We start from the raw sequence: 16,707 nt of genomic DNA on the forward strand, positions 1-16,707 counted from the left end.
TCATTGACACTCGCCATTTACAGAGCTGTGTCTCTGGTATCAGAGCAGACGGGAGAATTTCAGCAGAGAGAAATGGGCGCCACAGTAGTGGAGCGGTTAGCACGACACTTATAGCTGAGGGGGTCAGAGTTTGGAGTTAAATCCAAGCATCGTCTGTATGAAGTGTGTACGTCCTTCCCATGAAGGTAGCAGTTACTGCAAAGAGGTGCCGGTTAGTAAGTTAATTGGTCACTGTAAATTGTCCCATGATTAAACTGGGGTTAGATCAGGGCCTGCTGGGCTGCAGGCTCAAAGGGTCAGGAGGGCCTAATCCGTGCTGTGTCTCAATAAATAATGTATTTTTGTGAATTATCCAAAGGTTGCCACAGCAATTGGAACTATTTGCATGTGTAGTACTCCTTCAAAATAATTTACAGTATTTGGAGTTTTGAAAGGCTAGAAGAACAACTTGAATTTACATATGTTAAATCTCTTAACAGCTCCAGACCCAAATGGTTGAGGTATAGAATGAGTTAAGTTGCCTATTGAAAGGTCAGCTGAAGGTCCATCGGTAAATGGAGATGAAAGAGTCTGCAGATACTGGAAATCTGAGATAAAAACAGAAAATACCAGAAACACTCAGCTGGTCAGGCTACAACTGTAGAAAGAGAAATTGTTATTGTTCCTGGTGTAGGATTTCAAAAAGAGAGGAAAGTTAATTTGAGGAGGCAAAGATAATGGGGTAGGGGTGATGAATAGAACAAAGGTTGAGACGGATGACAATTAAATGGCAGTTAACATGAGATTAAGTGTAATGTGTACATAGAGCAGGCCAGAGAGAAAAAAAATTGAGCAAATATGATGTCTGCTAGAAATGGAGTCAGACAAATGAGTGAGTTACCTAAAGTTGGGGAATGTGATATCAAGTCTTAAGGCCACAACGTGTGCAAAGATGAGGTGTTGTACCAATGTAATGGTTCAGGGGGCTGTCGTCAGAAAGGTCATGTGGGAGTGGCATGGTGAATTCCAGAGGAAGGCAGTAGAGGCTCGAGGCCTCCCTTGCAGACTGTGCAGGCTCCCTGCAATGTGGTTATCTGATCCACGTTTAACTGCACCATTGAAGAGGAGGCCAAACTGACACAAGATTGGAAGAAGTTGAAATGAATCACTGCTTCATCTGGAAAGACTGTTTGGATCCCTGGGAGATGTGAAGGGAAGAGCTGAAAAGATGTGTGACATATCCTGTGATCGCATGGAATGTTCATCAGGGAGGCCGTGGTTGGCTGGGCCAGAAAAGCAGACCAGGGAGTTGTGAAAGGAATTTGAAATGCTGGAAGCGAAGGGGAAGCGAATGTGGTGTAATTTTGTGGGTGCTAGTAGAAATTATGAAGAATAATCTGTTAAATATGGAGAGCTGAAGACCAAGGAAACTTTGTTCTTGTTATGTCCAGGAGGAGGGGTGAGAGCAGAGGAGTGGGAAATAGATGTGATGGACTGAAGGATTAATGTTGGAATTCCAATTAGAATTTAATTGTGAGCTATTTTACCAGTGTTTTCCTTGGCAGATGTATACTTTGTTGAGTTAAATCATTGAACTAAATGCAATGGCTGAACACTCCTAAACTAGTCGTGTGCACTTCTCCCAGCCAGCTATGTCGTATTAAGGGTGAGGGTGTTCATAGTGACATCTCTGAAGGCTTCACTCTGAGGGAGAGCAGAACAGGGAAAAGAAATTGACTTTGGAAAGAAGCAGCAGAGGAAATATATTCATATTATTTTTCTTATGAAAGAAAAGGGGGCCATTTGCATCATGAAATCTGTGCTGGCTCTCAGAGTATTCCTGTCAGTACCATTTTCATATTATGGCTTGTTGTCCTGCACATCAGAATAAATAACTTCTCCACTCACTCAAGGCTCTTCGCTAAGTAACACTACTGCAAATTACCATTGCCTCCTTTAAAAAAAGAATCGGAATCAGGTTTATTATCACCGGCATGTGACGTGAAATTTGTTAACTTAGCAGCAACAGTTCAATGCAATACATAATCTAGCAGAAAGAGAAAAAAAATAATAAAAATAAAACATAATAAATAAGCAATTAGATCAGTTATGTATATTGAATAAAAAATGTACAAAAATGGAAATACTGTATATTTTTTAAAAAATGTGAGGTAGTGTCCAAAACTTCAATGTCCATTTAGGAATTGGATGGCAGAGGGGAAGAAGCCGTTCCTGAATCACTGAGTGTGTGCCTTCAGGCTTCTGTATCTCCTACCTGATGGTAACAGTGAGAAAAGGGCATGCCCTGGGTGCTGGAGGTCCTGAGAAATGGACGCTGCCTTTCTGAGACACAACTCCCTAAAGATGTCCTGGGTACTTTGTAGGCTAGTGCCCAAGATGGAGCTGACTAGATTTACAACCCTCTGCAGCTTCTTTCGGTCCTGTGCAGTAGCCCCCTCCATACCAGACAGTGATGCAGCCTGTCAGAATGCTTTCCGCGGTACAACTATAGAAGCTTTTGAGTGTATTTGTTGACGTGCTAAATCTCTTCAAACTCCTAATAAAGTATAGCCACTGTCTTGCCTTCTTTATGACTACATCAATATGTTGGGACCAGGTTAGATCCTCAGAAATCTTGATGCCCAGGAACTTGAAGTTGCTCACTCTCTCCACTTCTGATCCCTCTGAGGATTGGTATGTGTTCCTTCGTTTTACCCTTCCCGAAGACCACAATCAGCTCTTTCATCTTACTGACGTTGAGTGCCAGGTTGTTGTTGTGGCACCATTCCGCTAGTTGGCATATCTCCCTCCTGTACGCCCTCTTGTCACCACCTGAGATTCTACCAACAATGGTTGTATCATCAGCAAAACAACAGCAAGCTATTTTTTTTGAAGCACATTCTCAGTACTTGGGCTGTTTTGTAAAAAAAAAACACCACAATATCCTCTAGAGTATTTCTGAATGCAAAAGCTGTCAATCAAATTGTGGATTCAGGCCAGATCACCACTGGCTTAGTGGAAATTGTTAAACTGGGAATTATTAACCTAATTCTTTTGATTGCACATCCAGTAATATAATTAAATTGTAGTTATATTTTGTTCTACAAGTAAAAAAAAGCTGTCTTTTGAAACTAGCCTCTTTTGCTAAAAATGCATCTCAATTTAGCTCCGAGCTAAACTGTATCTACAAGACAGATGCTGAGGACAGCAGGTAATCGTGCTACCTCACAGTTCCAATGGACACTTGGTATTTCTTCCTGTGACTAGTTAGCTATGACCAATTGACCCTAGGTGGGGGGAAGTTCAGGAGCATATCAGAGAGAAGTGTGTTGCTGGGCGTGACATTATGGGGATTGCTCTGAGTCAGCACAGATTCAACTGGCTGAATGAGCTGGAACTATTTATTAATACATTTTTCCTTTCTGCAACAATAGTTCATATTTTGTAATCATTTTCCTATCCATATTCCTTCTAGGTGATACACTGTATTACAGGTTTGATACAGTGTATTACAGGTTTACATCTGACCTAGACGCCAGTGACTGGGGCTTTAAATTCACAGTGACAGGAGGCCACCGTGGGCGATTCCTGACTGGTGAGTCACAAAGGTGGGATGGATGGGAGGCGGGTGGAGATGGTGGAGTAAGTTAACTCCTCATCTATTTTGCTTTACTTCCCTTCAGTATTTTATTGTCTCCTTTCACACATCTCTTTTTTTGATCTGCTGGCATTCGCACTCCTCTGCATCTTCCTGTCTCATTCACTTTAAGTGACATTTTCCTTGTGACAGTTAGAAGTAGTTGTGTGCCTTCCAAAGATCAACAGACTACACAATAGAACCACACATTTTAGTACCTGCACTAGAACTACACAATAGAACCACACATTTCAGTACCTGCTCTAAAATTACACAATAAAACTACAATTTCAGTACCTGCACTAGAACTACACAATAAAACTACACTTTTCAGTACCTGCACTAGAACTACACAATAAAACTATACTTTTCAGTATCTGCACTAGAACTACACAATAAAACTACAATTTCAGTACCTGCACTAGAACTACACAATAAAACTACAATTTCAGTACCTGCACTAGAATTATACAATAAAACTACAATTTCAGTACCTGCACTAGAACTACACAATAAAACTACAATTTCAGTACCTGCACTAGAAGTATACAATAAAACTACAATTTCAGTACCTGCACTAGAACTACACAATAAAACTACAATTTCAGTACCTGCACTAGAAGTATACAATAAAACTACAATTTCAGTATCTGCACTAGAACTACACAATAAAACTACCCTTATCAGTACCTGCACTAGAACTACACAATAAAACTATATTTTTCAGTACCTGCACTAGAACTACACAATAAAACTATATTTTTCAGTACCTGCACTAGAACTACACAATAAAACTACAATTTCAGTACCTGCACTAGAAGTATACAATAAAACTACAATTTCAGTACCTGCAATAGAACTACACAATAAAACTACACTTTTCAGTACCTGCACTAGAACTACACAATAAAACTACACTTATCAGTACCTGCACTAGAACTACACAATAAAACTACAATTTCAGTACCTGCACTAGAAGTATACAATAAAACTACAATTTCAGTACCTGCACTAGAACTACACAATAAAACTACACATTTCAGTACCTGCACTAGAACTACACAATAAAACTATACTTTTCAGTACCTGCACTAGAACTACACAATAAAACTACAATTTCAGTACCTGCACTAGAACTACACAATAAAACTACACATTTCAGTACCTGCACTAGAACTACACAATAAAACTACACATTTCAGCACCTGCTCTAGAATTATACAATAAGACTACAATTTCAGTACCTGCACTAGAACTACACAATAAAACTACACATTTCAGTACCTGCACTAGAACTACACAATAAAACTACAATTTCAGTACCTGCACTAGAACTACACAATAAAACTACACATTTCAGTACCTGCACTAGAACTACACAATAAAACTACACATTTCAGTACCTGCACTAGAACTACACAATAAAACTATACTTTTCAGTACCTGCACTAGAACTACACAATAGAACTACATATTTCAGTACCCGCACTAGAACTACATTGTGTTGGCACATGGCCAAGTGGTTAAGGCGTCGGTCTAATGATCTGAAGGTCACTAGTCGAGCCTGAGCTGAGAGAGTGTGTTGTGTCCTTGAGCAAGGCACTTAACCACACATTGCTCTGCGACGACACCGGTGCCAAGCTGTGTGGGTCCTAATGCCCTTCCCTTGGACAACATTGGTGTCGTGGAGAGGGGAGACTTGCAGCATGGGCAACTGCCGGTCTTCCATACAACCTTGCCCAGGCCTCAGTCAACATTGAAAATCGATGGACAGCCGAAGAGAGAAGAACTACACTAGGATAGAACCTGCACTACAACTGTATCTACTGATATCTTGTCAGTTTAGTTTTTTTAGTTAAAAGGAAGTTAATGTTTGCTTCCCTTTACCAGTTGTTATGTGCTGATTACTCCAATAATTGGAACATATGGATAACATTAGCTATTGTTTATATAAAAGCCAGACCATATGATTTTGGCTTATTGTCCATGACTTTTAAAAAACCTAAGTACTCTCCTGCAACACTAGATGCTAGAATACTACAGCACGGTACAGCTCCTTCTGCCCTCGATGTTGTGTCGACGTGTATATTCCTTTAAAAAAAGTACTAAACCCACACTACCCTGTAGCCCTCTATTTTTCTTTCAACCATGTGCCTGTCCAAGAGGCTCTTAAATACCCTTAATGTTTTAACCTTCACCACCATCCCTGGCAAGTCAGTCCAGGCACCCACAACCCCCTGTGTAACTCCCTTAGCTTTGTACATACAACACAGTACACAGGTTCCTGTATGTTGAATGCATACTGCAGGTGAACATTTGAATTTCTGAAATGCAAATTTTGTTATTTTGGTTGCCTGTTCGGAACTTCTGACACCTCTCTCCACCCCCCAGGATTTGAGATTCTCAAACAAATGCTGCTGGAGGAAAGGATTCTTCCACACCTTCAACTGGCTGAAATATGGGAGTGGCAAGTGGGTGTGGCTTGTCAACAGATGGGACATCAACGCTTAAAAGCAATTCATCTGCTTTTGAAGATGTTACAGTGCACCTCTTTCAGGTACAGTAGCAATTTTCAAAGCAGAACAGCTCATCTCAGGAGTATTTATAAATAAGTTCAAAGTAAATTTATTATCAAAATTCAAATTTTATGAGGTTCATTTTCCTGCAGGCATTTGTATAAAAAAGAAATACAATAAAATTTTATGAAAAGATATACATAAACAAAGACTGACAAAAATCAATGTACAGACAAAGACTAGCTGTACAAATAAAAATGATACTAGGAACATGAGTTAGAAATAGGTCAGAGTAGTGGTGAATGAAGTTGTCCACACCAGGTCAGAAAACTGATGGTTGTAGCATAATAACTGTTCCTAAACCTATTGGTGTGGGACTTGTTGTATCTCCTGCCTGATGGTACTAACAGGATGGGAGCACGGCCTGGGTAGTGTGGGTCTTTGATAATAAACGCTGCTTTCTTATTCAGTGCTCCATATAGATATGTGCAGTGTTGGGGAACAGCTTAGCCCGTGATGGACTGGGCTTTCTGTAGCCTTTTCTGTTCTTGGGTATTGGCGTTTCCATATCAGGCCATGATGCCACCATCATAATATGTTTAAATTGTTGCAAAAGCGTTGTATTTCGAAATAAATTAAAATTGGTCAATATTTGGAGGTGGGAGGTTGACCAATAAGATTCCTCAGCCATGAAGGGAGGTCCCTTCAGGACCGTTGATTATCTGAGTTGTGTGACAGTAGGACGTCTATTTGGTCTCTTGCTTTCTGCCAAGAGCAGGTTATTTGACTATGGTTCCTTCATCTTCCTTCAGATCCAGCAAGCTGTGGCTCTCGACAAGAGAAGTTTATATTCATCCATTTATAGCAAAACAGCTTATCTGACACTTGCAGTTTTCATATAGTCGGGTCATCATCCTGCTTCGTGTACTGACTTCAGTCTTTATCCTACATCTTGCCTTCAGCCTTCTGTATCTCTGTGAGAGCTTGCAAGCAGAGATCTTGTTCATAGATTCTGGCAGACTTCCCTTCATGTTGAGTTGCAACTCCTAACAAAGATAGGAACATGGGCTGAGAGCTTATAATGGGAGTTGAGATGCAAGTTCCATTATTTAGCTGGTTTGGAATGGGATTTGAGTTGTAAGTCTCGTTTGGCTGGTTTGGAGTGGGATTTGAGATACGAGCCTCATTTACCGGGTTTTGAACGGGATTTGAGATTCAAACCGCATTGTTTACATGGATTGCACGATTTGGAATTATATAAACAGGACACTTCAATGAGCCTCTTTGGATCTATCTGCTGTTTCTAAGAGACAAGTGGTGCATTTCTTAAGTGCCTCAGCAATTCTTCATGGAAAGATAGATCAAGTGCAAGTAACTCAACACCTTACTTTGGATGCATTTTCGTCTACAAAACTCTGTGGATTTGTAATGCGGAGGCTTGGGAACCACTTTTATAGAGAAGGTGCTGAAAACCATTACTATTTGTTATCTGTTTCATCCCTGGGGTTGCTGCAACACATACCCCATCCTTAGTTACTGCACCTCACTCTGAAGGAAGTACAAGGTAACATAGATTTAAACTTCCTTGGGCTAATGTGATGAAGGATCTGGAACTTGTGTACTTTCAGGAAGGTGACTGCATCACTGCAAGAATAAAATGTAAATGTAGAAGCTTCAAAACAGGATTTCCCTCACTTGGGTTTCTCTGAGATTAAATAACACGTTGCAATCCCTTCACTGATGTTTTGTGTTGTGTGCATATTTGAAGCTGTTTCTTTAAAAAGTAGCATTTAATAATGTAATCCATTTAGCCTAAATCTTGTCATCTTACCTACATAGTTTTGTACCATGGCCAAAGATAAGTAAATTTCACCTGAATAGTGCTGAGAATTTTAATAAATAAAAAAAATCTGATGCTGGAAATCTGAAATAAAAACAGAAAATGCTGGAATCATTCAGCATTAGTGGAGAGAGAAACAGTTAATGCTTCAGATTAGAGTCCTTTCCCAAGAACTTCTGGTTGTTGTAGACAAGTACTTCTCGTGACTGACAATCCTGGTCAACTAGAATGTTAGATTAGATTAGATTAGATTATGAGGATACGCAGTCCTCTTTTATTGTCATTTAATAATGCATGCATTAAGAAATGATACAATATTCCTCCGGTGTGATATCACAGAAACACAGGACAGACCAAGACTGAAAAACTAACGAACCACATAATTATAACATATAGTTACAACAGTGCAACAATACCATAACTTGAAGAACAGGCTGTGAGCACTGTAAAAAAAGTTCAAAGTCTCTCGAAAGTCCCACATCTCACGCAGACGGGAGAAGGAAGAAAACTCTCCCTGCCATGCCCCACCACAGTCCGACTCTGAATCATCCGAAAACTTCGAGCTCTGATCAGCCCTCCGACACAGAGTACCGAGCACCATCTCTATCCGAACGCTTCGACCCCAGCCTCGGTCGCCAGCAGCAGGCAAAGCCGGGGATTTCGGGGCCTTCCCTCCGAAGATTCTCAATCGCACAGTAGCAGCGGCAGTGAACTGGGCATTTCAGAAATTTATCCAGATGTTCCCCTGTGCCTTCTCACGTCTGTCTCCATCAAATCAGAATTGTGCACGGCATCCTACTTACAAATACGATATCATTTCACCGGAGAGCTGCAGGCACTGCGTCGCGCCGCCATCCTCTCTTCCCGCCTCTTAATGCCATCAATCAAGTTTGGGAAGGATATGGGTTTGTGGCATGATTGTATCGGTGTTCATTTAGCACCGGAGTTAGTGTTGAAACCTACTTGATGTGACAGCAGAGATACTTGTGTCTTATCATTCTGCACTGCATGAATTCTTCTCAGGTATGTGAGGAGCACAGTGGGCTTTCTGTGCAGTAACTTTCTATAATTCTATAAATATACTCTCAAATTATCTGCCCCAGTAGTATTAAATACCAGGAGTGATTCCTTCTTTGGCTTACATTCTCATTCATGGCATATGGGTGATAAAGCAAGTTCTGTATATGTTGCCCATCCCCGTATGCTGAATAGGTGGTGAGTCACCTTCCTGAAATGCTGCATTCCAGGTGGTGAGAGTACTCCCATGGTGTGTTAGGTTTACAAAGGCAGGGAGATAAGGAACTTGTGTCAGTGCCTGTGAACCAGTAAGAAATCAACAAGTGGAAAAATAGACAGATATAATCAATCAATCAACCAATTCAGAGATAACAGACTGCTAGTAATAATCCACACTGGTGTTTGAAGAATTTTAATTCAGAGCATTTAGAGATGAAAATTAATAATGACTTGTGGAATGACCATTGAAAATCGGCTGCTTTGCTCATACCTATTAGAGGAGGAAAATATACTTAAAAGATCTGATTCTTAATTGGCTCTTACATTCTCAGAGTGATACAGCAACACTCTCAGTGTATTAAATCACTGTCAGTGTTTCATGAGCATCCTCATAGATTTTCTCAGTGAACCTAAAGATGAGCGAGCAAATATCAGTGTTGTCAGCCGTCTACACTGACGACGTTGGTTGAAGCCCTCTTGGTGATCCTAGTTTTATTTCTGAATGTCAGAAGCAAAATGGCACAACAAGGAGAGCCAGTACCTGTCAGTACTTGAGCCTGCTTCAGTCCTGTCAGTGTGGAATTTACAAGTTCTCCCCACATTTATCCAATTCTGTTGTTTTCTTCCACACCCCAAAGGCATGGAAGATGGTTGGGCTGCTATAAGTTGCCTTGAGTTGATGAGCGTAGGTTTGGAAGAAAGAGCAGAATTAATAAGAAAGGGAAGAGAACAAGGGTTAGCATAAAAATAAGTTAATTATGGTTGGCATATCCTCAGATCAAATATCTGCTTCTTTCTCGTATCTCCCTGAGAATGTATCAGCAATATTCTTTTTAGTCAGCCTTCTTTGTGCTGAAATTTACTTGTATGAGCCACAAGGCTGTGCTCTTGGGCTAAAAACCTTTAGGTAATGGTTAGTTGCTCCTCCCCAGCGTAGCCCAACCTAATTTCCATATGTCTTATTTGAATAGTCAAGAGTTTTGTTTTGGAGCCATTTATTTGAAAATGGGAACATCGGTCAATAGGGTGAAGAGAGCTTATGACATGTTTGCCTTCATTGGTTGGGCCACAATATAAAAATCAAACATAGGAGCAGAATTAGGCCATTCAGCCCATCGAGTCTGCTCTGCCGTTTCATCATGGCTGACTTGTTACTTTGTCTGGCCTTCACCCTGTAACCTTTGACGCTCTGACTAATCAAAAACCTATCAACCTCCACATTAAATATACTTAATGACTTGTCCTCCACAGCCGTCTGGCAATGAATTCCACAGATTCACTACCCTCTGGCTAAAAAATAAAATTGCCCTCATTTCTGTTTTAATGAACGTCCCTCTATTCTGAGGCTGTGCCCTCTGATCCTAGGCTCACCCAATATAGGAAACACCCTCTCCACATCCACTCTGCTTAGGCTTTTCAATATTCAATAAGATACCCTCTTATTCTTCTAAATTCCAGCAAGTACAGGCCCAGAGTCATCAAACACTCCTCATATGTTAATACTTTTGTTATTGAGATCATTCTTGTGAACCTCCTCTGGGCCCTCTCCAATGCCAGCATATTTTTATTCTGAGATAAACAGCCCAAAACTGCACACAATACTTCAAGTGAAGTCTGACCAATGCCTTATAAAGCCTCAGCATGATATCCTTGCTCTTAAATTCTTATCCTTTTAAAATGAATGCTTCCTTACCACTAACTCAACCTGCAAATTAACCTTTAGGGAATCATGCACAAGGTCTCCCAAGTCCCTTTGCACCTCAGATTTTTGAATCTTCTCTCTATTTAGAAAATGGTCTACGTTTTTATCCCTTCTACTAAAGTCCATGACCATACACTTCCCTACACTATATTCCATCTGCCACTTTTTGCCCATTTTTCCAATCTGCCTAAGTCCTTTTATGGACTCCCTGGTTCCTCAACATTACTTGTCTTTCAACCTATCTTTGTATCATCCACAAACTTGGCCACAAAGACATCGATTCTGTCATTCCAAATCATTGATATATGACGTGAAAAGAAGTACTCCCAGCACAGACACCTGTGGAACACCACTAATCACCAACAGAACAACCAGAAAAGGCCCCCTTTTTCCCCCACTCTTTGTCTCCTGCAAGTCAGACAATCTTTTATCCATGTCAGTTTCTTTCCTGTAATACCATGCACTCTTATCTTGTTAAGCAGCCTAAAAGGTGAAATCTTGGTCAAAGGCCTTCTGAAAATCCAAGCAAACAACATCCATTGACTCTCCATTTGTCTATCCTGCCTGTTATTTCCTCAAAGAATTCCAATAGATATGCTCGGCAAGATTTCCCCTTAAGAAAACCACGCTGACTTTGGCCTAATTTATCATGTGCCTCAAAGTACCCCAAAACTTCATCCTTAATAATGTACTGCAAAATCTTTCCAACCACTTAAGTCAGGCTAACTGGCCTATAATTTCTCTTCTTCTGCCTCCCTCCCTTTAAGAATGGAGTGACATTTGCAATTTGCTTGTTGTCCGGAACCGTTCCAGAATCTAGTGGTTTTTGAAAGGTCAATCCTAATACCTCCACAATCTCTTCAGGTAGCTCTTTCAGAACTCTGGGGTGTGGTCCAACCGGTCCACACATGTTACAAGCTGCATGGCTAGATGCCATTTGGAATGGTAAACACAAAATAATCTGCAGATGCTGCCCGACCTGCTGAGTTCCTCCAGCGTGTTGTGAGTGTTGCTATTTGGAATATTGTGTGCAGTTTTCATTTGCCGCCCTATAGGAAGGAAAGGCTGCAGAAGACATTCATCAGGATATTGCTTGAATTGGAGGATTTTTATTAGCTGGGATGGTTTCACTGGTGCAAAGCAGGCTGAGGGATAACTTGATAGAGGAATATAAAATGATGAGAAGTATAGACGGAAAAGATGGTTGAAATCTATTTTTCCATAGTAGTGGTATCAAAGACAAAGGGCCATAGATTTACGTTTTCAAAGAAATTTTTAAATGGAATCGGGAGAAAATGGTTGATATTTGGGACTTGTTGCCAGAGGAGTTGCTGAAGCCCGATATTATCACTACATTCAACAGACAATTAGATAAAAACTTAAACAGGCAAGGCTTAAAAAAGCAATGGAACTACTGCAGGCAAATAGTCAGCATGAACATGGTGGGCTGAAGACTCCTTTCTGTGCCCTACAACAATGAAAGCAGGTGTTTCCTCACAGAACTGTTGTGGCTCTGTTATGGTGTCTGACCCATCAGCTGTGTTTTTTTTCTAATTCCTCTTTCAGCATGTTTTTAATTTTTCTTTGTATTTGTGAATGTGAATTTTTTTCTTTTCATTTCCCTAAGATTAGATGCAGTAAACATCCTAATGCTGCTCAATGCATCCTGTATTGTTTGTCAGTGAATATTTGACAATATATAATATTTGATTGAATTTCAGTTGGCAGTGCATTCACATGGGAATTAGAATATGTCTAACTGCAGAGAGTTGAATAAACAAATTTAGGCTGACGCTTCAGTGCATTGAGCTAAGAACCATATTGTCAGTAGTGCCATCTTTTGTATAAGGTATTCGTTAAAGTGGTGTGATTAGTGGGTTTGAAAGATATTGTGGCATAAGTTTAAGAAAAAGAGAGACTGCTATTTATGGAACCTTGCTATGCATGAAGGAGTTGTATTTTCTGGTACAAAATGACTGCTCTTGAGAAACAATGTGCTTTAGGGTTTGAAATGCACAATAGAATCCTTGTTTTTGAATGTAGTCCCATTCTCTTATTCACCCAAGGTAATTCTGTAATGAGTCCAGCTGCATGGTCCTAATCCGAAACATAGAATGAACATTCTCCTCTGCTGATGTCACCTAACATGTTCAGTTCCTTCAGCTTTTTGAACAATGCTCCAGACTTCCAGCTTCTGCAATCTCTTATTTTTCGAATATTTTTCCTTCCTGTTTCCCGCTCCTTACTCCCTGCAGTTTTATCCTCAATTAAAAAGATGAGATTGATCAGAGACAAACACAGGAAGTGCTGGAAGCACTCAGCACCAAGCAGTATCTGTGGGGAAAACAAGTAGTCGATGTTACAAGTGATCAGCAGTTAATTGGTTCTGAGTGTTTCCGGTATTTTCTGTCTTCGTTCATTGCCCTTGAGAAGGTAGTGGCGGTATGTTTCACGCTGCATTTGGGAGGGGACTACCATGATCGAACAAAGAGGATCAATGCTGTGTCGGAGAGAGATGCATCATAGAAGCAGGCTATTTTGGGCACTGGGCCTGCTCTAACTATTAACCACCTTCTTACACCCTCTCTACATTCTTTCATTCATAGACTAATACCGCAGAGAAACCAACCCCTTGGCCCACCTTGTCCATGTGGAGCGTGATACCGATCTATATTGCCGCATTAGGCCCATTTTCCTCCACATCTTTCCTATCGGTATACCAGTTCAAATGCCTTTTAATGTTGTAATTGCATCCACTATAAACTCCTTCTACGTTCTGTCTTCAGTTACACTCCAGGGACAATTTTCCGTTACCCTGTTAATCTCCCATCTTTGAGACATGGTTGGAAACTGGAGGAAATCTGTTCAGTTACGTGCAACTCTGCACAGACAGTACCCAAGGTCGGCATTGAACCTGGGTCTCCAGCACTGAGGCAGCGGCTTTACAAGCTGCACGCTGCGGCAGTAGGGACCTGCCGATGCTAGTGTACCCATGCACCTGGTGATAGAGGTCGCTTGTTTGGGAGGCAATGTTGAGATGGTAAAGTAGGAAATAGAAATACATTTCTTTCGATAGCATCTGCAGTTTTTTTGCTCCAAATAAATCCAAATAGACTGGATCTATTAAAGCAAGTTAGTGTCAGATCAATTAAACTTTTAAGGTAGTTACACAGGGTCTAAAGCTTGGGGTAGTTAAGAAAATATACAGAATATTTCTCATAATTGAGGCACAGAACCTGAGCAGGCGGTATGTACCTGTCTGTAGCTGCAGACAGCAGAATGATTGCAGCAAGATTACTCTGTGTAGTTCTGTTACCGTCTTATTGATAGTACAGAGGAGACATAGGTTATGGCAATGTTGCCCAGTCTGAAGAATTTTGACAATGAGAATAAGACAAATAAAGAGTAATTATTTTTTTGAAATAGAGGAGCATTGGAGGATGTTTACTTCCTAAAATTGAATCGAGTGAGAACGGATAGGCAGGCCCATTTGCAAGAGGGGAAGTTTCAGTAATTGGAAGTTAAGGACGTGGATAAGAGGAAAGCAAAGGTAGATTGCCCGTCATCCAGAGAGTAGGTGAGGGGCCAGAGCTCAGCGCCTGAACTGGTGGTACAGTATGAAAACCTCATCATATAATAAAAGTCCGTGGGTGTCGGAGTGGAGGTGTAAGGAGTTGCTTCCCTCCACTAGCCTGCAGGTCAGTCTTCAGCAAGGTGTAGCACCTGTGTAGCCCCTCGATCAGAGTCACGTGAAGCCGTGGGAGCAGGTGGTGGATGGTTGTATGAGCGGCTGGTGAATATCACAAGTCCTGGTTGTACGACCATTGATGCCAGGCAGGCAATCTCTGAAGAGTACTGATAATGGCTGGGGTCACACTGCCTAGCCAAAGGCAATGGCAAACCACTTCTGTAGAAAAATTTGCCAAGAACAATCATGATCATGGATAGACCATCATTGCTTATGTCATACAACACGGCACAAAATGATTTTGACCGTGGGATTAGGTTGGGTAGCTTTTTTCATGGTCGGGATGAGATAAATGTTGTCTTGATCTGTTGTAAATGATGACTCTGTGGTACATTCCTCCCAGATCTCTACAGTTGTTCCATTCCCCTTTTCTGCACATTCCTAATTTTAACCAATTCATTTTTAGCCTTTGCAACCCACTTGCTGAGCACAGAAGTTCCTCTGTTTTTACTGCTTCTTTCACCAGACTTTTGATCATCCGCCTTCATATCTTAAATGTTAAGTGAGAAATTAATTGTGAAAACACTCCTGCAAAAAGCCATGGGGATCTTTTACTATGTTAAAAGCACTTTATTGAGATATGTTAAAAGCGTTTACCCCTAGTACCTCAGCTCCGGTATTTATATGATCTATCAATCAGTAGTCAACAGTTTAATTCCAACATTGACCTGCTGACCAATTATCCCACCTGTAATGTTCAAAATCAAGGCACCTTAGGGTTGTATCTTCACCGCCCTGAAACTTTGAAAGAATACGCTGCATTGTACCCTGTAATTGTGACAAGGTGATTAACGTATTCACTAAATATTCAATTCTTTCTCATTGACAGATGTTTTTAAGAAAAACATACTCAAACGATTTTCTGCTCCTGTTTTCTTCCTTCTGTGCTGCTTCCCTTCCACACATTAGAAAATTTGGACCTTTAAATCTGGAATAAAACTGCTGTTGTGTGCATATGAGGAGAGCTAATTTGGTACATTGCTTAGTCCTGGGTTGTCGCTATCTTCCTGTTCCATCCCTGTTGTAAGCTATTAATGTCAGAACCATTTATTCGGCATGGACTAGAAGGGCCGAGATGGCCTGTTTCCGTGCTGTAATTGTTATATGGTTGTATAGTGTGAGGAGAAATTGCAACCTTAAAGTTATTTGGCATTGGCTAAATCCGAAGTTATTGCAGCATGGTGTGGCAGTTTCAATGGAAATACAGCCGTGCAGCCCACAGGATGTAAATTGATGGAAAAAATGTCCATGCAGTACAATAAGCCTGAAGGCAGTGTAAGAACAGACTGGCACAACAGCCTGTGTGCCGAAACACAAAGCTCCAGAAAGCTGATCACTCCAACTATTGGTCTGAATTGGAACTTCTTGTTTGCATTATATCTTGCTGCTCTGCAATAGATTCTGGCAAACAGGCTAACACAGATAGTGTAATAGAAAATCTGTTTTAGGAAGAAAATACCTGCGGAGGCATGTAGCAGTGCCCAATGAGTAAAGGATTTTTTCCCATTTTGGTGGAATTGTAACCCATTTCCCTGTGTATTTGGGTCTGAGTGCTTGCAGGATCAGAATCAGGTTTAATATCCCTGGCATATGTCATCAACTTTACAGTTTTGTGGCAGCAGTACATTGCAAAACATAGTAATAAAAACTATAAATTATAATAAAAAATTTATATAAAATAAGATTTGCAGAAACTAGGAACATAGTGATTTGATTTAACTTTATGATTGGACTGTATTGTGAACTTTCTAACATTATATGTCACCAATCGCCACGTGGCTCCATTTCATTTGGTAAGATTCACATATTTGTCCATTTGGCCCACTTTATGAGGGATTTGCATTCCATCTGCTTTGTTTTACTGTACTATGCAAAAGTCTCAAGCACATACGTATTTCTAGCTAGGATGGCCAAAGATCTTTGCACAGTACTGTAGTAAATTTCATGTATTGCACTGTACCTCTGCCACAAAAAAAAATCATGATGTATGTGAATGATGATAAACTTGATCCTGATATGGATCATCCATTGCAATCAAAGAAAGACCCC

General features: G+C 40.6%; 1 protein-coding gene across 6 annotated transcripts in view; it reads left to right on the forward strand.

Annotated features, from left to right (window-relative positions):
* zzef1 (zinc finger, ZZ-type with EF hand domain 1) overlaps nucleotides 1–16,707 on the forward strand; it is a 266,638-nt gene that overhangs the window by 189,411 nt on the left and 60,520 nt on the right. For all 6 annotated transcript variants that reach the window (XM_063031513.1, XM_063031517.1, XM_063031514.1 and 3 more), the window contains 2 exons: nucleotides 3,455–3,574; nucleotides 6,008–6,173. In XM_063031513.1, coding sequence (XP_062887583.1) covers nucleotides 3,455–3,574; nucleotides 6,008–6,173 — 286 coding nt within the window. The remainder of the gene's footprint in view (nucleotides 1–3,454; nucleotides 3,575–6,007; nucleotides 6,174–16,707) is intronic.

The sequence above is a fragment of the Mobula hypostoma genome, chromosome 23 (genome assembly GCF_963921235.1).
Source record: "Mobula hypostoma chromosome 23, sMobHyp1.1, whole genome shotgun sequence".
Classification (NCBI taxonomy): Eukaryota; Metazoa; Chordata; class Chondrichthyes; order Myliobatiformes; family Myliobatidae; genus Mobula; species Mobula hypostoma.